The sequence below is a fragment of the Catharus ustulatus genome, chromosome 4 (genome assembly GCF_009819885.2).
Source record: "Catharus ustulatus isolate bCatUst1 chromosome 4, bCatUst1.pri.v2, whole genome shotgun sequence".
In the NCBI taxonomy this organism is placed as follows: Eukaryota; Metazoa; Chordata; class Aves; order Passeriformes; family Turdidae; genus Catharus; species Catharus ustulatus.
Window position 1 is genome coordinate 8,683,734 of NC_046224.1, and position 25,281 is coordinate 8,709,014.

Consider the following 25,281-nt stretch of genomic DNA (forward strand, 5'->3'; position numbering starts at 1 on the left):
GTTTGCTACAATAAAACCATCTCCAGGTGTGTGAGGAGGTCTGTGTGCCTTAGCTCCCCACTGCTATGCCTGCTCCATTCAGTCTGCAGCAGCTCCACAGGAAAGATGTTAAATTGGTCACACATCTTCACAACGCTTCCACGTTAAAATTTTTCTCACTATGTTTGAATGTATTGTCAGCTTCCTAAAGGGTGCAATGTCCATAACAAAGGGGACAAGATTTTCATGCAAAAAATGAGAGACCTTGAACTGCAGTGGCACGAACACCTCTGGTGCAATACCAGTGCCACATGGTGTCACTGACTGATATCAATACTACCAGGCTTAGGAGACACAGAGAGCAGTGTGAGGCACTCCCAAAGAAGGAGAATTAACAGTGCAAAGGAACTGACTGTGCAATACCAACCAGGTGGACTTGCTCAGTTACTTCATCAGTGCTGCATCCCGTTTTCATGGCCTAAAAGAACAGCTCAGCAACAGAAAAACATCCAGATCGTTTCCCTACGCTTGCTGCTACCGAACATTGCTTTCAATTTCTATCCTGGTGCTGCTGCACACTGCCCTCCAGTTAAGAGTTGCACAGCAGTGTTTCAGTGGCAGCACAGAACAACTGCATGTTCCAGAACTCCTCTCCCTCAGCATGGCCCTCACACACAGCACTTTGCACTTGCATCAAAAGTCACAGCCAGGCTTGCAGTTTAACCATCTGCAATATCTCTGGCCCTGGTGAACCTAGCCCTGGGTGGATTGCACCAGCAAGAAGCCACGGAGGCCGTGCTTCTCCCTGACTCCACGCGTTGCCCCAGAGGCCACACAAGCTGTGTGGGCAGGCAGTGAGGCTCCATGACACACAGAGATGGAGTCCTTGGCACTGAGAACAGTGGAACAGCCTGATGAACCTGGATCTGGGGATAGGGAAAGGGCAGGTCTCTGCTCCTGGGGCAGAGAAGAGGGGAAATAAGTGTGTTTGGGGGAGAGGAGCAGGAAGGGCCTTCTCCTCCTTCCACAAGCAGGGCCCAAGGTGTGGTGGGGGCAGTGCCTACCCAGCAAAGGAGGCAAAAGGCAGTGACCTCAGCCAGCACAGTTCCCTCCTCTGAGTGGAAGAGAGCGTTCTGCTGTTGGCAGCAATCCTCCTTTGGGAGGTTCCCAATTGCTCTCCCCACAGGGAGCTGCTTGTTCCTGTCCCCACAGCAGGCTTCACTCTCTGACATGGGCCACAGCAGCTTTCTTTTGACCATCATGACTTCTGATTGAATTCAAGAGGCAAAATTAATAGCCCTGATTTAAAGTGCTACAGAAGTGGAATACTGAGAAGTGGCTGCTGGACACAATCACTGCTTGACTCACTTTGTCATTTTTCAGTATGTGCACTGGATGTGCATTCTTTAAGAAATGATGGGTTAAATAGAAAGAAAGACACATTTCAGGCAATTTGAGGAACTTACTTTATTATTTCTTCACACATATATATGGGGGTATTACTGAAGGACAGCTGTACCAGGGTAGCTCAATTGCCTAAACTAATGGAAACTGGAAAATAATTTTACATTAACAATCCTAAAGGACCTTTTGAGACAATGATAATGAATACAATTCCTACTATGAAAACTTGAATTACCTATTCTATAATAAAGTGAGTTAAAACTATTATCTACACTTTTATATACAGAGATGAACTACATCTTTACAAAACAATAAAAAGTGCAGGTTACAGAATAAGTACAAGAATTCCCGAATGGGCTCGGTTTTTCAGTCTTCGAGGTGCGCCAAGCAACCTCCATCATGTTCAGTGTCTTCCATGAGGATGTGCAGGTGGAGCCACTTTCTGCCTTGCAGACAGAGTCAACATCACAACAGCACTGTTGTAACTGGAAGGTGAAGGGCAAGGCAGAGATGTGTGTACACAAGGAATCCATGTGCCACAGCATCTTCCTTCCACAGGAGCAGGAAAGCAGGTTCAGGATTGCCAGTGACAAATGCAGCGTTCACGTGGCTGCCATCGGGTGTGAGCCCTCCCAGCACAGCTCTGTGCAGGGAACTCCTCTCAGCGGCTGGACAGCAGCACCCAAAGGCGAAATCGCAGCTGCCCATAAGCTTTCATCGCCTCTCTGTGGGCGGCCGGATCTCGGGCCAGGTGCTCAAAGAGGTTTGGTGGCTCAACCCCTCGCATTGCTGGTGGCACGCTGATCACTTCAGGAAGCCTCTTGTTTCCCAGCGCAAAGTGCTCCAGCCGCTTTGACTTCAGGCACCGGCGCAGGTATGCCATGATGTCCCACAGCCGCTGCGCAAATTCCCTCCTGCTCCACCGGGACAGCGGTACGGTGGTCAGCACGTGCATGACCACGGTCTTCCAGGTAGAGCTGGAGAAACCTGTGCCCCTCAGGATGCGGGTAAAGACCTGCAGGCATTTCAGGTGCAAGCTCTCACACGGCACCTGCCTTGCAATGTGCCAGAAGAACTTCACCTCTGCCACAGCAGGCGTCTCAACCCACGCTGTGCTTGCAGGGAATCTGGCCTCGGTGGACTGGCTGCTCACAAAGATGCTGGAGCCGCCTTTCTGGGCCTCAGTGGTCTGGCTGACCACAAAGATATCAGAGTCCCCTTGGCGCACTCCAAAGAGCATCTCCACCATCAGGCTCTTCCGGCCTCTGCTCAGCTCAAATCGGCAGGACCGGCTGCAGCGCTGAAACACCAAGTGCCATGAGTACGACTGAGGCACGTGCAGCCACGAGCACCTCACCAAGTCATAGAACCAGCGGGAGGTTTTCTCCACGTCCAGATAGGAGCCTGTGCAGAGAGTCTCTAGGAGGCTGCGCTCCTGCTTGTGCTGCAGTTCCTCCTGTGAGTGGTGCAGCAAGCACAAGAGCTTCTCCCCCAGCTGCTCCCTCTGGCACATGCACACCAGCTCCACACGGACACTGAAGGTCCTTGCTGCCACCTGCCCTGTGCTGTTCAGCTCCAGGTGGAAGGCGTGCCCTGGCGGGGGATTCAGCGGGACCAGCACACGGTACACGCCATCCCAATCCCCGGGACTCCAGCCCTCAAAGGCACTGCCCACCCCAATGGCTTCCTGAGGCACCGGGTAGAAACTATTGCTCACGCTGTCCACAAAGACACGTGTGAAGCTCTCCATCAGCTCAGCTGTCTCCGAGCAACCTCTCTCCAGGTCCTCCACAGGCCACTCTATGCGATCAAATAAAAGGATTCCTTCCTTATTCCCAGCATCTCAGGTGCCTTCTCTGTCTGGAATTCCACCACTGCTGCTTTCTTCCTTGCCACCATCACTGCCTTCTTTTTCTCTGGCAACCATGTTAGCTTCTTCGTTTTCTTCTCTATCTTCATTCTTGATTCCCTCCACGTTCACACTATCCTTGTTTCTATCGCTGTCAACCTCTTTTGTAACTTCCTTATTTTCTTCCTCAGTTGCAGCAACACCACTATGATCTACTTCACTCCCATGATTGCTGCTATCTTCTTGCCCTTTCCACTGTTCTTTTGTTCACTGGCATCACTGCTTTCTCCTGCTCCTTCACATCTATGTAATCTGCCTTTCCGTCTACATCGTCTTCACTTTCATTAACATCATCATTGTAGCCTGCCTTCATTTCTGCACTATGGGACTTCTCTTCATTCCCATCTCCTTCTTCTTCATTTCCAGCATCCTTGTCTTGCTCCACCTGTACATCCTTGTTTTCTCCTTCATTTCCTTCATCTATGCCTTTCATATTTCCAGCAACATTGCATTTTTATCTTCATTTCCTTCAGTATTATCTCCTGGCGCATTTCCATCATTGCATCCTTCATCTTTCTTGAAGTCATGGCCATTGTCACTCTTAACACCGGTTTCTTCCTTCACCTTCACATTGCTGTTGCCTTCAATGGCATCATCATCCTCTCCTTCATTTGCAGTCACAGGACTTCCTTCTATGTCATGTCCACTGCTGCTGTTGTCTGCCTCCACAATCACATCAATGTTTTCTGTACCTTTCTTTATATCAACAGTGACTTCTTCCGTTTCTTTTCCTTTCACGTCTTCTACGGTTTTGCAGGAGCTCTGCTGCTGGTGTCATGGCTCCTTCTCCTGCAGCTTAACCACAGACCCAAGAGGAGCAGGACTCCAGCAAGGGCCCAGAATGGCCACTTCTGCAGAGCACCAAAGAGCACGGCTCCCCAGCCCTGGTCCTGCTGCTCCGGGGGCCCCTGCTCCAGCTCCTGCAGCAGCCGAGCCATCTCGTGCTCCAGCAGCTCCTGATGCTCCTGCATCCGCCGGTGCGTGGCTTCATCCAGCCCATCCCCAGCTGGTTGGGGGTACTGGATCAGGCTTTGCACGAGCACGAAGAGCAATGACAGTAAAGCCATGGTCTGCAGGAGGACACACACACAAGGGGTTCAGCAGGGCTGCAATGCAGACAGGCAGAGGGGGTAGGAGCGGCAGGGACGTGGTCGCAGGAAGGAGAGGCCCCGGCAGGCGGCAAGGCCTGCACCGCTGGCCCAGCAAGCACCGTGCCCTGAGCAAGGCGCTCCCGCTGCAGGGGCAGAACACACGGCCCGGGGCCGGCGCTGCTGCCCCAGCCCTCCTCCAGCCCCATCTCCTCTCTGCGTGTGCACTCACCGCTTGTCCAGGCTCTATTGGTGCAGTAGCACCTGCTGGGGTTGAGGATGAGCTGTTCAGAAATCACTGTCCTCTTCATCTATCGCTGTGATCATCTTCATGTCTGAGAACAGAGGTCTTCTTCTCTGCTAGGAACAAAGGGTCTTCATCACTCTTCTCTCTCTCTGTACAAACTTCTCTTGGAGTCTTGACTACTTCAGCATCTGCTTGTTTCAGCATGGATGCCTTTGCTCCAATCTACAATGTGATCACTCCATCCCCCAAGCTTTTCAACGAGTTACAGGGATATTTCAGCATATCACAGTCCATCACCATGGCCTACAAAAGAATGTCAGCCCAAGACTAAGGAATCTTCTCATTCTCCTCCCATCTGGGACTTGATTTCTTCTTTACTGACCTTCAAGTCTCAGGCTGATCTCTCTAGGTATCTTCACTCTTTCCTTTCTTTTACTCAAAAGAGGATTTATGTTTGCAGGTATCATCTGTGCACTCAAAGAGTTAATCTTGCCCAGTTCTGTGGATGGCCATGTTATCTGTGGCAGGCAGTGGCCGGAGCTGTTTATGGTGGAGGATTTTTCAGTGGCCATGGTGGGGAAGGAAGCGTGGCCCGGCCAGCGCTGCAGCAGCAGCGGGGCCCAGCCTGGCCAAGCCTGGCCCAGCCTGGCCCAGTCTGGCCTGTGGGCCCCGGGCAGAGCAGGGCTGGCCTGGCCTGGCCCGGAGCTGCTCCCGGGGTCCCACAGACCCCAACTCGGCTGGGCCAGCAGCGGGGCAGGGCTCAGTGTTGGCAAGATGTCAGTAGCCATGGCCCAGCCCAGCCTCACCTGGGCCCACGGCCTCCCCTGCCCTGCCTGGCCAACGGGGGAACTTCTCTCTTCAAAGTCCAGAAACAAGAGAGCCCTTCCCAGGGTTTGTTCATTCTGAAATGTGATTCACAGTGACTTGTCTAGCTTTCTTAAGTGGTTTAACTGTATGTCAATATTCAAAACTAGCAGCTGATTGGCTCTCTTGGATCTGGAGGAAGCTGTCAGCAGTCCTCACAGATGGATTTTCTCTTTAAATAAAATCAAGTTATGTTAAACCATGACAGCTGCAAAAAAGCTAAAGGGTGGTAAAATAAAAATTCTGTAATGTTCTGCCTAATGAATACTCTTTGGACATAATTTGGGATGAGGATACAAACAACATATAGAAAAGAGCACAAGGCTAGTTAAGTCTTGCTGGGTAGTCATTACTTTGGGGAAAAGAAAATAAACATGTAAATCAGTTCTTCCATAAGCAAACTCTCCAAGCTAAACTATTTGGAAATCATCAGAGAGAAAGGCAAATCCTGTATTTAACTGAACATAAAATTAAGGGTATTTCCACCTTCCTGGCTGGCACTGGATGGACAACGTAGCATTCCTGCTATAAAAGCCAGACTTGCTGCTAAAGTTTTTGCACATCCTGATCATGATAAAAATTAGGGCCACTGTTTTGGAGAAAAAGTCTTGAATGAAATAAAGAGAAAAAAAACTCACCCAAACATTTCTCTTCAAGGTCTCTCATGAACCATGGCAAGACAAGATTAAGTTCTGGTGCTGGCTAATAAACAGCACTCTGGGAAGAATATTTTATCTTTATTAATCTAACTGGACTATAATTATGAAAGGTTTTTTTTTTTCTCAGTCACTTCTACTTAAGTTTGTGTGTGTTTGTCTGGCTCAGTGCAGGGTGTTGTTACGGTACAATCTGAAAACAAATTGTCGTGCATTGCCACTCCTATTCCCCTAGGTGAATTTATTTGGCAGTATGTTGGAAAAAAATCCTACTTCAACTGAAAAATTATATCCAGTGCTGGGCAATACACTGCTATACACCAGAACTGACCTTTCTCACATGTTTTTTGTGAAGACAAAGATGTCAGGATTTGTTTTCTAAACCAGTAACACTTTAAGAGATCTGTTTATTAATTGCCTGCAAGATCACTTAGGAGCAGCTTATGATTAACATGATACTATAAAAACCTCAGGTCTCACTTGAAGGACACAAGTAACTAACATACAGAGTATGAGGGGAAATTCCTTCCCATCTTCACCCATGGCAACTTGATCTAAAGAAGGATAAATTATATGCTTGTGTAAATACTCTAAAGCACTTTCCCTGCTCAGAGCCATGAAAAGCATGGACCTTGCAAGAGTGTCAATTGCAAAAAATATGTGGATTTGATTCTCCACATACATGAAGGATGATGACGGAGATTGCTCTCTACTTCCCATTTCCTTCTTATTTGAAAGGAATGATCTCTGAAGAGACAATTCCGAATGGACATTTGTCATCTGTTGTTCAACAGTTCTAGTATTTCTCAATTAAAAACACCCACCTAGAACAGCTAAACAGTGAGGGAAAATGCTGCCTCATGACTGGAATGCCCAAGTGGGAATGTGCCCTGTCCAATGCCTTGTACAATCATTTATTTCACTGCATCATAAAGAAAACATCTGTAGATTACTCCATATTGAAATGACAACACTGCACACTCCTTACTGATGCAGATGACAACACAGGCTGAAAAGTGATGAAGAATCAAAGTTAGTTGCAGCAATGGTCTTTCCTGAGTACATGCTCAGCACTCAGTTTTATGGTCCCTATTTGCTGTTTTCCTCAAAATTAAATAGCTTTTTCCAGCCTGGTTGATTAAATAAGCATCCAGCTAACTCCCCTTCTGGGTTAATATTTCACTGCTGAGTGCTAGAAGCTGGAATAGAGACTGGGTTTTATTCATTTAGCACAGTATCTCAGTGGACTTGGCTTACAACAGCGGAACGGCTTACTTTATAACCTCCAGCAGCAGAGTCACAGCAAAAAGCCTTCAAAAGCAAAAATGTCATTCTGTTCAGATAACATGTACTTGCATTCATAAAACATATTTAGACTTCTTAGCATCAAGTCACATGTGTGGTGACCATGCTACCATTCCTCAATTCCAGCATGGTGTAAGAATGCAGCAATGTAGAACCAACTTGGTTGAGACTCAATTCCCTTTAAAACCAGTTACAGATCTTTTTAATGACAAACCACGCCTAAACTAGCAGAAAGGGAACGTCTCAACCACTTCCAGAACAGTTACACCGAATGATACCTTTGAAGGACTCTGAAATTAAAGGCTGTATCATTTTCATACACAGCAAAGAACAAAGGCCGCACTACTTTTCTTTAGGTAGGAGCAAGTGTATTCTCATGTTGGAGAATACACGAGAAAATTTCTGTGAGCATTGCAGACATTCTCAACCAAACTTCTGAGATAAAGAATAGCATTTATAGCATGACTGCAGCAATTTATACAATTCCTAAGGTATTCTGAATTTCAAATTGACCACTTGACCCCAGATGTACAAAGGCAGAGAATAAATACTTCCAAACTACTACCAATCTCTACTATGTACTGCAAGAAGTAAATTGTATTTGATTAGCTGCATCTCACCATGGATAAAGCTGTGCATGCAAAGTGGCTCTCATTGCTATACAATATTATTAGGCCTGGTGAAAAACGTAATATTCATAGAATAGCACGGCCTATCCAGAAGGAGACAGATAACCAGCAATAGAGAAAACCGGACTTTGTCTTGTCACAATTTTATGTCAAAACTTTAATTATGAGAAGAGAAAAAAAATCACATGTTTTGCAGGGAGGGACTTCTCTGTTCATGTTTCAGGACTGAATTGTTCCCCAGGAACCTATAAAAGTGACTATGTAAAGAAAACATCCCAAAGATTCCTAAAAACATTCAGGAGTACTCTGCTGCAAAATTTCTGGCATTTCAGGGCATTTTCACTTCAAGCTTCAAGCATTTCTGTGGGATTGCTTGAGAGACTGCATATTTAATATATCCAACATCTCTGCGTGGAATAAGTCATAATGTCAGGTAGGGGTGTAGTAAGGACATTCCATAAGATGGAGAGGGTTAAATACAAAGAATGACACATATCAGGCAATTTGAGAAACTTTTCTCTTTTTATTAACTTTTCAAACATAGATATTGAAATATTACTGAAAAGAAGGAAAGCAACTACAGTAGGGTAGTTCGATTCCCTAAACAAAGGGTAACTGCAAAATAGTTACACACTGACAACACTAAAGGGCCTCTGGGACAAATGCTAATAAACAAGTCTCACTATGAAAATGGGGACTACCTATTCTCCTATGCAAAAGAGAGTTAAATCTATTGTTCTACTTTCATATACTACAAACCACATCCTTACAAAACCATTAAAGCTACAGCTCCCGGAATAATTACATGAAATCCCTAACAGGCTAGGTTTCTGTCTTATACTACAAACTACATCTTTACAAAACCATTAGAGCTACAGCTCCTGGAATAACTACATGAAATCCCTAACAGGCTAGGTTTCTGTCTTATACTACAAACTACATCCTTACAAAACCATTAAAACTATGGCTCACGGTATAACTACATTAAGTCCCTAACAGGCTAGGTTTCTGTCTCCAAGGTGTTCCAAGCAATCTCCTTCAGTTTCACTCTCTTCTGTGCCGATGTGCAGGTGGAGCCAGTTTCTGCCTCACAGACTTAGGAAACAGCACTGTTGTAACTGGAAGGTGAAGGGCAAGGCAGAGATGTGTGTACACAAGGAATCCATGTGCCACAGCATCTTCCTTCCACAGGAGCAGGAAAGCAGGTTCAGGATTGCCAGTGACAAATGCAGCGTTCACGTGGCTGCCATCGGGTGTGAGCCCCCCCAGCGCAGCTCTGTGCCAGAACTCCTCTCAGCGGCTGGACAGCAGCACCCAAAGGCGAAATCGCAGCTGCCCATAAGCTTTCATTGCCTCTCTGTGGGCGGCCGGATCTCGGGCCAGGTGCTCAAAGAGGTTTGGTGGCTCAACCCCTCGCATTGCTGGTGGCACGCTGATCACTTCAGGAAGCCTCTTGTTTCCCAGCACAAAGTGCTCCAGCCGTTTTGACTTGAGGCACCGGCGCAGGTATGCCATGATGTCCCATAGCTGCCGCGCAAATTCCCTCCTGCTCCACCGGGACAGCGGTACAGTGGTCAGCACATGCATGACCACGGTCTTCCAGGTAGAGCTGGAGAAACCTGTGCCCCTCAGGATGCGGGTGAAGACCTGCAGGCATTTCAGGTGCAAGCTCTCACATGGCACCTGCCTTGCAATGTACCAGAAGAACTTCACCTCTGCCACAGCAGACGTCTCAACCCACGCTGTGCTTGCAGGGAATCTGGCCTCGGTGGACTGGCTGCTCACAAAGATGCTGGAGCCGCCTTTCTGGGCCTCAGTGGTCTGGCTGACCACAAAGATATCAGAGTCCCATTGGCGCACTCCAAAGAGCATCTCCACCATCAGGCTCTTCCGGCCTCTGCTCAGCTCAAATCGGCAGGACCGGCTGCAGCGCTGAAACACCAAGTGCCATGAGTACGACTGAGGCACGTGCAGCCACGAGCATCTCACCAAGTCACAGAACCAGCGGGAGGTTTTCTCCACGTCCAGATAGGAGCCTGTGCAGAGAGTCTCTAGGAGGCTGCGCTCCTGCTTGTGCTGCAGTTCCTCCTGTGAGTGGTGCAGCAAGCACAAGAGCTTCTCCCCCAGCTGCTCCCTCTGGCACATGCACACCAGCTCCACACGGACATTAAAGGTTCTTGCTGCCACCTGCCCTGTGCTGTTCAGCTCCAGGTGGAAGGAATGCCCTGGCGGGGGATTCAGCGGGACCAGCACACGGTACACGCCATCCCAATCCCCGGGACTCCAGCCCTCAAAGGCACTGCCCACCCCAATGGCTTCCTGAGGCACCGGGTAGAAACTATCGCTCACGCTGTCCACAAAGACACGTGTGAAGCTCTCCATCAGCTCAGCTGTCTCCGAGCAACCTCTCTCCAGGTCCTCCACAGGCCACTCTATGCGATCAAATAAAAGGATGCCTTGCTTATTCCCTGCATCTCGGGTGCCTTCTCTGTCTTGAATTCCACCACTGGTGCTTTCTTCCTTGCCACCATCACTGCCTTCATTTTCTCTGGCAGCCACGTTATCTTCTTCGTCTTCTTCTTTATCTTCATTCTTGTTTCCCTCCACGTTCACACGATCCTTGTTTCTATCGCTCTCAACCTCTTTTGTAACTTCCTTATTTTCTTTCTCAGCTGCAGCAACACCACTATGATCTACTTCATGCCCATGACTGCTGCTATCTTCCTGTCCTGTCCAATCACTGTTTCTTTGTTCACTGGCATCACTGCTTTCCTGCTCCTTCACATCTCTGTGTTCTTCCTTTCCGTCTACATTGTCTTCACCTTCATTAACATTATCACTGTTACTTGCCTTCATATGTACACCATAGGATTTTTCTTCATTTCCATCTCCTTCTTCTTCCTTTCCAGCATCCTTGTCTTGCTCCACCTGCACATCCTTGTTTACTCCTTCATTTCCTTCATCTAACCCGTCTGTATTTCCAGCAACATTGCCAGGTTTGTCTTCATTTCCTTCAGTATTGTCTCCTGGCACATTCCCATCATTCCATCCTTCATCTTTCTTGAAGTCATGGCCATTGTCACTCTTGATATCCGTGTCTTCCTTCACCTTCACATCACTGTTGCCTTCTATGACATCATCGTCCTTTTCTTCATTTGCAGCCACGGGACTTCCTTTTATGCCATGTCCACTGCTGCTGTCTGCCTCCACAATGACATCAACGTTTTCTCCAACTTTCTTTACATCAACAGTGACGTCTTCCAGTTCTTTTCCTCTCACATCTTCTATGGTTTTGCAGGAGCTCTGGTCCTTGCCACTGCTGCTGGCGTCATGGCTCCTTCTCCTGCAGCTTAACCACAGGCTCAAGAGGAGCAGGACTCCAGCAAGAGCCCAGAATGGCCACTGCTGCAGAGCACCAAAGAGCACGGCTCCCCAGCCCTGGTCCCGCTGCTCCGGGGGCCCCTGCTCCAGCTCCTGCAGCAGCCGAGCCATCTCGTGCTCCAGCAGCTCCTGACGCTCCTGCATCCGCCGGTGCGTGGCCTCATCCAGCCCATCCCCAGCTGGTTGGGGGTACTGGATCAGGCCTTGCACGAGCACGAAGAGCAACGACAGTAAAGCCATGGTCTGCAGGAGGACACACAGAAGGAGTTCAGCAGGGCTGCAATGCAGACAGGCAGTAGGGGTAGGAGCAGCAGGGACGTGGTCGCAGGAAGGAGAGGCCCCGGCAGCCGGCAAGGCCTGCACCGCTGGCCCAGCAAGCACCGTGCCCTGAGCAAGGCGCTCCCGCCAGGGGCTGGGTCCTGGCTGCAGGGGCAGAACACACGGCTCAGGGCCGGCGCTGCTGCCCCAGCCCTCCTCCAGCCCCATCTCCTCTCTGCGTGTGCACTCACCGCTTGTCCAGGCTCTACTGGCGCAGCAGCACCCGCTGGGGCCTTTTATAGCTGCCCCCATTGTGACATGGCCCTGTGGTGTCACAGCCCCAGAGCGTCACAGCCCAGCCCCCGCCATCCCCAGCCTGGCTCGGAGAATCATCATGGCCCTGGGCACCCAAAACTCTTGGCTTCGGAGGAGGAAGGTCGCTGGTAGCACCGCTATCCCAATGCTGGGAGCTGCTTTTTTCTTCTGCTGTTGGACCCCACACCCCTGCCCTGCTAGGATGCCCTCCTGCTTCAATTTGCAGTTTCCAAGCATCCTGCCTCTCCTCCATCCTTTCCAATTCTGAGACACAGCCACCATCACCCCAGCACTCCTGCAGTTGCATGGGATCGCCACATCTGTTCATGTCCACCGGGAGCCGGCCAGCACTCACTGCCAGCTGTGACAGTAACTGCACCAAAGGGAAAAGGTGTCCAGAACCAAAAGAACTGTTACTGGGTTCCTCTTCTGTTTGTTGTTCATTTAATTTTTGTTGTTGTTTTGTTTCTTTCTTATATATATCAGTAAAGAATTGTTATTCCTATCCCCATATCACTGCCTGAGAGCCCCTTTATTTCAAAATTATACTAATTCAGAGGAAGGCCCTGCTTGAGTGTCAAGTAGACAAGAGAAAAACCTCCACCCTCCTCTAGGTGAGGTGGTTCATAGACACACCTGTAGCTAAAGCTATTCTGAAAGCCCACATTACACATGAGCTGCAATCAGAAAGGCATGATTCTGTCCTGGTTTAGGGCAAATTTGAGAGGAAAACCCCAAAGGGGTTCCTCTAGAAAGCAAATTCAAGTGGCCCCTCCCCCAGCTGGTTCAGGAAAATATTTCCTCAGAGAGAAGTGGAAAACGACTGCGTATTTAACAGGCAAAGCACTCCTCAGCCCCAAAATTGAGCAATACTAAAGAAAAAAAACCCTTTGCTGCTCTGAAGAGATGACGAGATGACAAATTCAGAAGAGTCCCTTCTGTGGGTTGCAGCCCGTCTCACTCAGCTGAGCTGTTCTCAGTCCCTCTGCCGCGTTTTCCTCCGGGAAATGCCACTGCCCAGGCCAGGCCCAATGTGCCACAGGTGTGAGCTCCTGGTACTCCTCTGGGTTTTCAGTCCAGAGCAGGTTCAAATAGCTCCAAGAAAAAGAAAAATTCACAGTCCAGGGAACTTCTCTGCCTCAGCTAGTTACAAACTAACTAAAAGCAAAGGAGAGCTCTCTCCTGCTGTCCGCTGCAGACAACCCAGTTCAGGAGAAATATGTGGGGCAGCAAGTGCAGCCTCTGATAAAAAACTCAGTGCTTCTTCTCTTCCACCCTTCGCTCTCAGAACCAGTCTTAAACTTATTTCTGGACTAAACAGATGAATGGGGATACAAGCATCATAAAATCACTGCAAGACAGAGTCTTATGAAAGAAACAGACATGGGGAATGAAGTGTGGAGATCAGTCCACAGTCTGAGAACAGGCAGCACTAACCAAACACTCTGAAAATAGCTTGTGCCTAGAAGTTGTGTATCTTCAAAACCACCCTCAGGGCTTTGGGACTTGTGCTGACTTGCACAAAGGAACCCACTTTACCCTGAAGCAGTGGGCTCCTTCTTCGAATGTCCTGTATTTTGCAAGCATGTCCAGGTGTTCAGAATGGAACTGCTGATCATATTTAGCACCTTAAGGCACGCAGCTCTTCCTTTCTCAAAGTATGTTTTGTGAAATTATAGGCTAGTTCTAGCCAAACAAATTACCCTCAGTATATTGCACTTGCCTTCAAAATACTGCCACTCCTACATTTCAGACTTTGCTTCCCTCAGAAGGATGCACACATGGTTAGAGTAGTTGCAAGCACTTGCACTTGCAATTTTCAACTAACTACATCTTCAGAAAGGCTTCTGACAACAGGCCATTCTCTGGACATGAACACAGCATGCTGAGATGAGAGATGATTTTACTACATCTTATAGCCCAGATCTCTGCGGCCAGAGACACTGCCCTTGAGATAAAATTAAAAAAAAAAAAAAATCAGTGAATGTATTTTTACCAAATTAAAATGAGTTAAATCTGTTGTGGGCTCTCACTCCTTTTAAGAACAGAGTTGTATATACCTGAAAACCAGGTTTGTAAAGGAAAGGCTTCCTGACATTATAAGAATGATAACAGGCACCACTGTGTTAAAGGCACAGATAAAAGCCCAATTAACGATGGTTTTCTTTCATTGCAGTCACACGCAGTTTAAAACCAGCTCCTTACTCGATTTCTTTTGTCAGATTAATTGTGAATTTTTTCTTCTAGGAAAATGTAAATCATTATTTTATATTTATGTTTCTCACGATTTTGCAGTTACTTTGTAACCATTGTTACTCTCAGATTCCTTAAACATTGAAAAGATGAAGGACGGTGCAGTCTTGGCTTAAGAGTGATGTCAAAAATCAAAAAGCATGGATTGTTTTTACTATCCACATCTATTACTATTTTGGCAAATAAATTTTATTTAGATTTTATTCATTGACATATTAATACTTTTTCTTTGGTTCTGCCAAGAAACCCACTCATTCTAATTCTTAATGACAACTCCTTTCATCTTTATTTATGTCTTGTAAATTATGAACAGAAAACAAAGTGTTAATGAAAAATCTTACCTTACCATTCTCTATTTCCCCCCTTTCTCTCTTTCTCAGCAAAACTGAAACATTTTATTTAGTTCAGTAGTCCTGGAAACAAAGATAAAAATAGTCTTTACAATTCTGATAGCCATCCATTGTTCAGCAGACATTACAAAACTGTCTTATCTCCTAATTATTCTGGAAAGCACAAGGGTTTTCCTGAAATGCAGTGAATTTCTATTTTTGTTGTACATGCATCTTTTGCCTCTAGAGAAGCAAGAAGATGGTAGAAAAATCTTCCATGGAAACCTCTATGCAGCTTCCTGAACAACAGGTTTTGAAGTCTTTGATCCTGAAATCTTCATTAAATGTAAATGCAAACAGCTACAGAGCTGAAATGGAGCCACTGAAGGTCTCTTGAATCTGTGCATGGTAATAGATTATGGTAATGGGAGAGCTAAAATAAAATGCTTGTAAATCCACAATATAAAATCAGCATATGAAAGGAAAAGACCTGAAAGATTAAAGAGTCTGTAGGAACAAAACCTGATGGCAACTTTGTTTCATCACTCTCAAAACGTATATTAAAATTTTAAAAATTGTTCTCATGAGGTAATATGAAGGTGAAAGTTTAAATGTGCGAAGAGAAAGGAGGAGGTGTTAGGGATGGTATGAGTTTGTTGGGTTAAGTGATTTGGCTCCTAAGAAGCTATGTTGAGTGATGAGGAAGGGAGAAAGAAAAATGAGGAATTCCATTCTAGCCAATAAAACATTAAGGAGAAGCATTACATGAACAGCTCGTTCTCTTGCAGCTTGATTCCTCCCTGCTGAATGTAAGGGTAATAAATACTTCAGGGTTTTCAGGAGAGAATTCACTGAAAAATTTTGTTCCAAGAATTGCTCCATTCTTTTATCAGTGATGTTGTGTGCTGCATATAAACAGTTGCCAGGAAGGGTGAAGTGATAAGAAAAGGTTTAATTTACCAATGAAAACATTGCATAGTTAAGGCTAAAAGAAATTGAAGTCTGAGACATTATTTTGAACTAATGCCAGCATGTTTCTTCATAGTCTGAGAAGAGCCACCTTGTTGCTGTGATCACATATTTTCAGCTTTTGGGACAGAAACCTGCTCCTTTAGAAAGGATCTAAAACAGCCTCTACTAAACCTGAACATGGTGGGCTTTTGTTCTGCTATTTCTGAACAGCCTGTTCTTATGAGGAAAAGTTCGTCACTGAACAGAGATCTAGGGAACTTCCAGGCCATACTGGAAATGGGGATGAAACAAGGCTGAAGTACAGTAGAGAAAAAGAATGTATTTGCTGTATTCTTTATGCTCAGATGTTTGTGAACAAATATCTGTGCCTCTAGAAGCAGCCAAATCAACCATTTGGTCTTGACTTCTTCCTTTCTCTTTACTTGGATAAAATGTACGACAATGAGCATGAGGGAGGCTGGGAAATGGCAGGTGTAATAGTGAGTTACTGTCATACTTCCTATCCCTTTCAAAAGTGTGGCATAATAGTATCTGAAGGCCTCTGATTGTTGAGTTGAGATCTTCAACATGGCTATCTTGCCCTTCTGACATTCAAAGTTATGAAGGATGGGTATCCACATTGTCACAATGTCCCTTTCTCAATGATTCTTCCTGCCGAGGAGTGTGACTCAGCCAGCCTGAACATTTTTCTCTGCATTTACACCCATGAAACACAATGACAATGGAGCAGATGCAGCCTTTATTTGTCTGTCTTTATGAGATTTGACCTGTGATTCATAAGAGGTGATCCTCACTTTCCAGTCTGCCCCTCTTCCTGAAGGCTTCCTGCTCAGATTTGATTGATCACTGAATGCATTTTCCAGATATGCTTTTTTGCTTTTATTTCCCCTCTCCCCTCTCCTTCCTCATTTCTGAAATGAAGCAACAAGGGGGAAGAAATGAACTGTAAAAGAAGCACAAAAGCAGAGATTTGCTGAATGATTACAGCAAACTCAAGGAGCCTGCAGGTAAGAATGGAGTAATTGGACAACAAAATATCATATGATTTCAGGACATGATGTGACAAGCATTCATATGACCTTGAATTATGCATGTTCAAATACTTCTCTGTCTTCAACCTCCGTTCTTCTGGGACCTCTCTCTGTATCATTTAGCTCATAAAGAAAGATGCTTTGTTCCTTTAGGCATACAGGGATTTCTTAGATATCCTTCAGCCTGTGTTTAGAAGGTGGGGAGGATATGCATTTGCAGCCTGTCCTGGCAAGTGTGGCAGGTGTGTGACTGCCCTCAGAGCTGCTCAGTTTCCTCTTCCTCTCATGTGGTTTTTATACCTCTGCATCCAGTCCAGCTTTCCTCAGCTCACCAGTCTTCATGAACACATGCCCCATTGGCTCCTTGACTTCCAGCACATTCCAGGAAATGGCTTTTGGTTTTAGAGTTGTTCAGGGTGAATATTTATTTTCCTGCAGAAGTTTTAGGCTACCATAGTACTTCTCTGAAAATACAGACAAGTGAGGGGATTGGGAATAAGGACTACAGAATACAAGACTGGTGTGGTGCCTGAGATCTCTCCTGTATGTGGTATCTTTCTTAACCAGGAGGCATAGAACCTCTTTTTTCCTTTTTCTGAATCCTCTGTTTAGGCTGAAGGAAATTTCTCTGCAACACAGGGTTGCACACAGTGTGAAAGTCTCAAAACTCCATGACTAATGAAGATGCAGGGGATGGGAATTCCTTTCTAATCACAATGTGAAATCCACAGCAGCTTTTAAAAAAATGTTCTTTGAGCTAGGCTGATTAGTACTACTCCATTGTTCAGAAATATCTGAGAAGCAGACTGTATCTAGAATATTTTAAAATTAGTTACTCTTTCAAACTCTGTGGAGTACCCAAAATGTGTTTTGTGTATGTGCAATTACAAATAACACCAAATATGAGATGCATCATGTGGGTGTCTCTGCACTGGGTTAGTCACATAGGACATTAATTTTCTTAATGTTTCTTTTTTGCTGAAAAATATTTTAATTTACATACCTTTATAGAGCCTATAAATATTATATACAATATTTACTCTTTTAAAAAATTAGACTTGTAGAAATCTCCTGACATTCATACATCATGTGACATAAATAAATTTTGAATACACATTTTAAGACAAGTTTTGTCCAGATGCAGCTAATGTGGCATAGTTATGACAATTCTTCTGTGTCTTCAGAAAGGAAAACACCCCACCATTTATTCAAAACTATGGAACTTTATTCCTTTTTTGAGCAGTGTATGTCATTAGTAAACTTAAAATATGCATTGGAATTGCCTGCCTCAGGGCTGTGCTGCTGTGCCCTTGAACATTAAAAGTGAGCTGGAGTCCTTTTAAGGTTTATACAGAGACAAAGTATACAGAGACTTTAAATCAGTGAAAAGCCACTTGAGCAAGTTGCATCTCTTCTTTCAGTGGAAGAGAACAGAAAGCTGAATATTGTCTTGATTAAAACATGGATAGGGAAGATCTGTGGCAAGTCAATAGCGACTGTTTCCTTTCCTGTGACTTAAATGTCTTTAAAAGAGGTTTATTTGCATCCAATAAGACAGTGTTACAGTACTGCAGCAAAACAGAGAAAACATCCTGGGAGCAGCACTTCTGCACCAACAGCCATGTATTGTTTGAACCTTTGGCACAGGGAGGCTCCTCTCCCATCCAGGGAAGGAGGAAAAAACACAACCTAGAATTTTTAGTGCACACAGAAAGCAAGGAGGTCTCTTCTTCCTTTGAGTGTCTCTCCAAAAGTCTTCTGTTGCATCACCTTTTCCTATTGCAGAATCCTCATAGTGGAGTTGTGTGCAGTATAGAACTCAGTCTGCCTCACGTGCCAGCCATTGTACTAGCCTTTTTTATTTGTCTTTTTTTTAACTTGTTTCATGCTCATCTTTCTGTGGCTTTGACTCTGACACAAATATTTATAGGCTTTTGGGTTTCTTTTCACTGTAAGCAATTGTTTTTAATCAGTATAAGCTCTTGGGAAGTCATTGGTCCAGAAACCAGAATGTACTTTTGCCTATGTATGATAGCATTAGAGGAACATAGGAATCTGTTCCCACTTCTCAACTAGGAGTCATTTCCTTTGCTCTCTGTACTAATGCTTCTCAGGCCAAAGCCAAGAAAGCTGTATAGCTTTTATATCTGCACTGTTGACCCCCATAAGATAAATGAATATGGACAAAGATGTTCTATGTTTTATCCTAGCGAGCAAGGACTAGAGAGGAAAATGGTGATTGTTTTCAGAGTAGCTACACTTTAAAATCACAGAATTGTAGAATGGTTGGGGCTGGAAGAGACATTACAGATCACCTAGTTTCAATCCTCCTGCTACAGACAGGGACATTTGCCACTAGATCAGGTTGCTCAAAACCCCATCCAACCTGGCCTTGCACACTTCAGGGATGGGGCATCCACAGCTTCTCTGGGTAACCTGTGCCAGTGCCAAACCATGCTCACAGTAAATACGTCCTTATATTTATCTAACTCTACTCTCTTTCAGTTTAAAGCCTTCTCCCCACTATGTCCTATGTCCTATGTCCTTGGAAAAAGTCCCTCTCCAGCTTTCTTGTAGACCCCTCTATGTTCTGGAAGGCCACTATCAGGTCGCTTTAAAGCCTTCTTTTCTCTGGGGTGAACAATGCCCTCAGACTTTCCTCATAGGAGAGGTATTCCACAAATCATCTTTGTTGCCTCTGGACTCCAACAGAGGTTTTGTCCTTGCTGTGCAGAGTCCCATCACTTCCACAGTGCTGGTTCCCTGCTGAGCAGGAGAGTGTAGCCTCTATGTGCCATCCATCGCCTTTTAAACCAAACATTTCCAAGTCCCAGGTGCCACCTCCATGCTCCATAGCCACACTGTGGTTTAATCTGTGCTGCCCCAGGTGTGGCTGTCCCATCACTGATCTGCTGGTAGCAGCATTTTGTTTTTACTCTGTTCACAAGTACTAACCACAGATATTTACAGAGGGGTATAAATATTGGATTCTCATTTTCACCCCAGAGTGTTCTAGTGGAAGGTGGGAGGAGGGTATGTTGTGGGCAGTCATTGCTTGGGGGAAAGAGGTGATAGTATGGGAATGGAAAAGCAGAGGTCATGCACGTGCTGCTGAGGCCTGTCACAGGGCCAGTACTCTGGGCTTTTCTGAAAGGGTCTCATGGACAGTACTAGCATAGCAAATTAAACCTGGGATCCTTTCCCTAAATCTTTTCATCCCTCAGATACATCCTCTTCCAACACATTCTTCATTACCTCTGTAATATTCCAAGAGAGATAGGATTCGTATTGATCACAGCTGTCTGTTTGTTCAAGCTTCCAGAAGCCACACGTTCATCTCCAAAACAACACATCTTCCATCACATTATCATGGGAATTTTCAGAGTATTTATATTCATCTGACTGAGGATGATAAGCCCTTTGCTTATCAAGAAACGTTGTCTTCCTGCATGAAGGCCCTGAGTTTCTGCTGATGTTCTTGCATCTTGGGTACACAATAGCCACTGTGATGGCAGATCTTGAAAATCTCAGAGATCTGATGTAAAAGGCAGATCTGAATTTTGTCAAATGCATGAGTAACCCCACTGCACTGATTGAACCATTTAAGCATTTGGAGAAATATCCCTGTGACAAGACTGCACATCCTGTGCTGTCTAAAGCACTTCAGCGCACATGAGTAAGTAGCTGTTTGAGCTCATCCTTACTCAAATCTCTGCTGCAGTTACCTCCATAGGTCATTTAAGCTGTTAATTTACAAAAGGAAAATATTTTAATGCTTCAAACGCTGGTTTGTGGTGCTTTCTCCTCAGCTCTCTGAGAAGTGTGATCACTTTGCTGTAGATGATGTGAATGGTAGAGTACAGTAAGTGTTAATGTGTAAAGCTGTGTAGCTCCACCTGACCTAGATCCCGAGAATCCCTCCCCAGGCATGTGCAAGTGCTCCTCGTGCTAATGAGGAAAGCATGCTCCTTGGAGAGGAAATACACACATCATGCTTCACATCTTAAAGTACTCAAGATGTTTTTTTGACATGCCAGAGATAAGTAGCATGAGGCACAAATACATCCAAGAGTTGATGAGGTACCATACTGCTTGATGAGATACCATAATATACACAAATCCATTATCACTCAGATGTCCTCCACTACACATGCTGAGAATATCAATAATCCCACTTGGTTTGGATTTCTGGGTAATATCCTGAGTTGAATTTAAATACAAGTATAACCTGGCACTAAGACCTTTTTCCTGCATTACAGGAAAAGCAGAGCTAATTCAAAAATGTGTTGGATTCACTGAAAATTTTGAAGTGTGTGTCTGCAACTACTTGCTGGAACTGGATTTTTTTTAAGTTTTACCCTTTTTCTTCTCCATTTTTTCCAGCTTTGACTTAGGAAAGTACAGAGTAAGAAGGTAATAATTTAATTTTCTTATATTTATGAGAAAATTGGAAAAACCCCAGCAGAAATTGCATATTACTTTTTTTTTTTTTTAAGTAGTCTGGCCTTGGTCAACTGCCTTTGAAAAACAAACCAACAGAAGCTTGATTAGACTCAAAGGTCATGCTAGATCAAGAATAATAGTTAAAGAATTAAAATAAATATAACCAGACAAAAATATTATAAGCATTTTAATGAAGTCATACAATTCAAAAGAAAATAAATTATTGACTGGCAGACTGAGCACTTGGAAACTTGAAGCTGGCAAAGAAAAGAAACAAACTGTTCTTTGCAGTATTTTAAATTCATAGGTTACTCCAGTAGGTTAGAAATAGGGCCTGTAATAGGACCTGTAATCCTTAGCCAGTGCCTAGCTGGTTATGTTTTCCACACTGCCAATGAATCAGAAAGCAAACACCTCAACAGCACTGCAGATTCCTGTGGGGTTTGTACTCATGTTATTATTTTTGCAAGGTCTGAGTCCTGATCTACCTGTGTGTAGAAAACTTTTATTCATGCCAATGAACACAGACGTAAGAAGAATGCTGTATTTTGCCTAATTTCTGTATTGAGTAAAACAGAACAAAATTTGGTTATAAGTGGTATGAAATAATCACTCTAAGAAAACCTCTCCATCTGGATGTATATACTACATTCAAGGAACTACTAATAATTACCTGGAAATGGACATGATTTGCAAGACAAATTGATAATATTGCAAAACCCTTTCATGGGCTGAGAGCAAAAATAATAAACCAACCTAAGCACTAAACTGCTCTGGGGTGTAGGCATGACCAGAGAGAGTAAAAGTACAAAATAACAAAGTCCATCCCAAGTCCCTGCTTTGGCGTGTCAACAGGACTCAGAATCAGATCATTACATGCCCCCTTGCACAAGTGTATTGCAGCCCTATTTTACTGTGTGAGCCTCTCTTTCCCACACTATGGCTGCATCCAGCAGAGCACAGGATGAGCAGTATTCCATGAGTGAGACTGCTGAGATCCCTTTCCATTTGTTACCCTTCAGCACAGCACTATGCCTCATTTACTCCACACTATCTGAAGTTTCCACAGAGGAATCTTGTTTGTTGGAGCCCCTCTGATTCTTACTGCAACAGTATTTGTGCACAGCTTCAACAAGAACAAACTTGTCCTTAGCTCTCAGTTTGGGGCAAAAAAGTGTTATACATATTTGGCAGAGAAAGAAGAGATTAAGCCACTTTCTTTGTATGATATAAAGAGCAAATGCCAAGGACTCAAAAAATATCCAGCTCTCTCAGATGTGCCCTAATTCAGTTAATCTCTTCCATTCTTCATGGTCTAAACCCCTATTCCTTGTGGTCTCTGCAATGAATGTAATAGTACCAAGAGTAGCAAACATCATTGCAGGACAGTGCTAAGTTTGACACTCCCTGCTCAGCAAGGAGCTGCCTGTGAGCACTGTGGGACTCAGTGGGTTCATGCAGCAAAAACCCAACAGCAGGGCTAAGGTCACTTTGGGATTTAATGGCTCTTCCCAGTGTCACTGGGACAGACTCAGAGAGGTTATGTTGAATTGTGCAGTGGTAGAGGAAACAAGAAATTTGACTTTGTAGCTCTATTTTCTGGGCAAATATTGACCAATAGTCTGGAGAAAGGACAGCACTGAAATTATAGAATTGATTCTATGATTCCACACCAAGACAGTGTAAAATAGGTGAAAGTGTCTTGTGGTAGCAGATACTGCTTTTCACAGCCAAAGGACTCTCCTTTCATTAGCCAGTCCTACATGAAGGGGAGCAGATATTTGGGAAAAGGGTTTTACCACTTCTGGTGTTGGCTGATTCCTAGCCCTGGGACAGAGCAGCTGCCCAGCCTTTTTCCCTAAAGCTGCTCCATCCCCACAGTGCTCTAATTGCTTCATTTCCACTACAACTTTCATTCACAAGAGAGAATGGGGAGGCCTTTTCTTCTTGCAGGTAGTGCAAATTTTCTAAAGAGAAATACGTTAATTTTCCTGCAGCATGTTATGAAAAACTGCAATGTCTGACATGCCCCAGTATTGCTATCATTTGGCCTTGCCAGGCTTGAGAAGTTGGCTGATGTGAGATATGTGAAGTTTGCACTTGTTTGCCAGGAGATCTCTGACCTGCCTATTACATTTCAAGTGTCTGCCATCCAAATCCTTCAGTCATTATGTGTTTGAGATTCAGTGGTAAACCCTCCTAATAATACAAAATGCCATCCCTTATTTTTGAAGATTGGATTTCCTAGGAAAAAAAATCATTTTGGACTACTACTTGGGCTGAGAAGAAACAAGATATTCCAGATGGAAAAATTCAAACAGAGAGGTAAATGGAACTGAAAGAGGTCTCAGAGAAATCTTTGTGTAGCTTTAGGGATAGGGGTTCCATTAAACATGCATTTCATTGCAGGTTCAGCTCCAGCTGGGAGCCCAGCTATGCATGTTGTAAAGTAATACAGGTTGAAAGGATAGTTGTATGGTAAAAACAAAGCATGAGGATGGACTAGGCACTGAAATAAGCTGTTTGGTCAGTTTTCCTCCCCCTTTGAATAACTACTTATAAAATTAGTGTAGTACTTGCACACCTCTTGGAGGTGATGGATTGATAAGTTGATTTAATGGAGGGCTATTTTAGGTAGAGTACAAGGTGCTGAAACATTATTTGAGACACTGGAAATAATATTCCCTATTTGCCTTTAGCATAATTCTCAATCATTTAGCTAAAAATGTTTCAGATGGTGACAAGTTTTAACCAGTATAGTTGATATAATCAAAAGTATTTAAATGTACTGTTTAACCATGGGTAGGCTTTTGGGTTTGTTTTTTTTTTATGATTATTAGAATATTTGGTTGGTTTTATAGATATCCAATTAAAAAAAAATCTAAATATAACTTACCAAAAATCTTCCTGGGTTATCTCCATAACCCAGAGAAGAATGTTGTTCTCCAAATGGTCATTTTGAATCTGAAAATTAGATTTTCCTTTAAAACTGGCTTTCAAATGAGTATTTTCTGACTATTCAGTGACTAGAGCATAATTAAATTTTGGATGCAGCTTACCAGGTTTCAGTGCCTGACAGGTACATCTTCACTTGCACTAGTCATTTAACCTCAATGGGGAAAAAAACTTTAGAGTATAAAACACACATTTCTCCCAAAGGACACACATTTGTCCAGGCAGCCATAAACAGAATTTATAGAGTGGCTCTTAAATAAATCTTTCCATTGAAGAAGTCTCAAGTTATATTCCTCATGTTTAAATGCCTCTTTATTCTCTGTCCTCTACCTGTCCTGCTATGAAACAGATGTCCTGATTTTCCTTAGCATTTAAATGATAATACCTTGCTTTTCCACACAGCTAGAAATAAAGATTATTATCCCCAAAACATAAGTATATGATTTGGTCTGTGTCTTACTCAGAAGTGACAAAACTTTTGTTGAACCAACTTCTTGGGTTCAGAATTTAATTTTTAGGTAGGAATGCCAAACCCCAAAAGGCCAGAACTTGGGGAAATCTGCCCAATTCAGAAGAGGAACACGAGGCTTGGCTCTTTTCATGCCAGCTGCAAAGCTTATCCTCCACACTGCTGGCAGTTCTACTCTAGGCCTCCCTTTTTCCTCTATCTCTCACACTCCTTGTCTCCCTCCCCCCACCTCTAAAAAGGTTTTGCCAGGTTTGATTTTCATTCCTTCGCCATCAGAAGAGAAACACTGTTTGCAATCTAAAATCTGTGAAAAAACAGATTTTTTTTTTCAGGTCAGCCTGAAAGTATCCTTACCATCAGCAGAGCAATATTATAGTTTTGTTTAAGTGGCCAGAAGCCTCTGTTTAAGAAGGGGAAAATATGCATTGCGGCAAGCATTAAATGAAAAAAACCCTAAACCCCCAGAAATACTTAGGAAATTGAAATTAAGCTAGTGTTTCAAAACAACTTTAAAAAAAATGTTTCATTTTCTGGCTTCATTCGGCTTTCTGTTTCTATGTGTTCCAATTGGGTCTTTTTAAAGAGATGTATTATTGAATTCTTTTTGCTGTAGAATACTTTGTGGTAAACAGAATTTGATCCTTCTTTTTCCAGTACTTTTGTAAGGCTAAAGAAAATGATTCTAATGCTTTCTGATTTTTGTTTAATAAAAAGTTCACTCACATCTTCCAATTTCCTTTCTTTGAAAACGTCAAATAATGAAAAATTTCTCCTCTGAATGTTGTTTCCACCTT

General features: G+C 44.1%; 1 protein-coding gene and 1 pseudogene across 1 annotated transcript; both read right to left on the bottom strand.

Moving 5' to 3' along the window:
- Positions 1 to 2,044: 2,044 nt before the first annotated feature.
- Positions 2,045 to 3,605, bottom strand: LOC122149385 (annotated as a pseudogene).
- Positions 3,606 to 9,374: 5,769 nt separating this feature from the next.
- LOC122149386 (inositol 1,4,5-trisphosphate receptor-interacting protein-like 1) lies at positions 9,375 to 10,937 on the bottom strand. The gene has a single exon (XM_042779184.1). The coding sequence runs from the start codon at positions 10,935 to 10,937 to the stop codon at positions 9,375 to 9,377; it is 1,563 nt and encodes a 520-aa protein (XP_042635118.1).
- Positions 10,938 to 25,281: the final 14,344 nt, after the last annotated feature.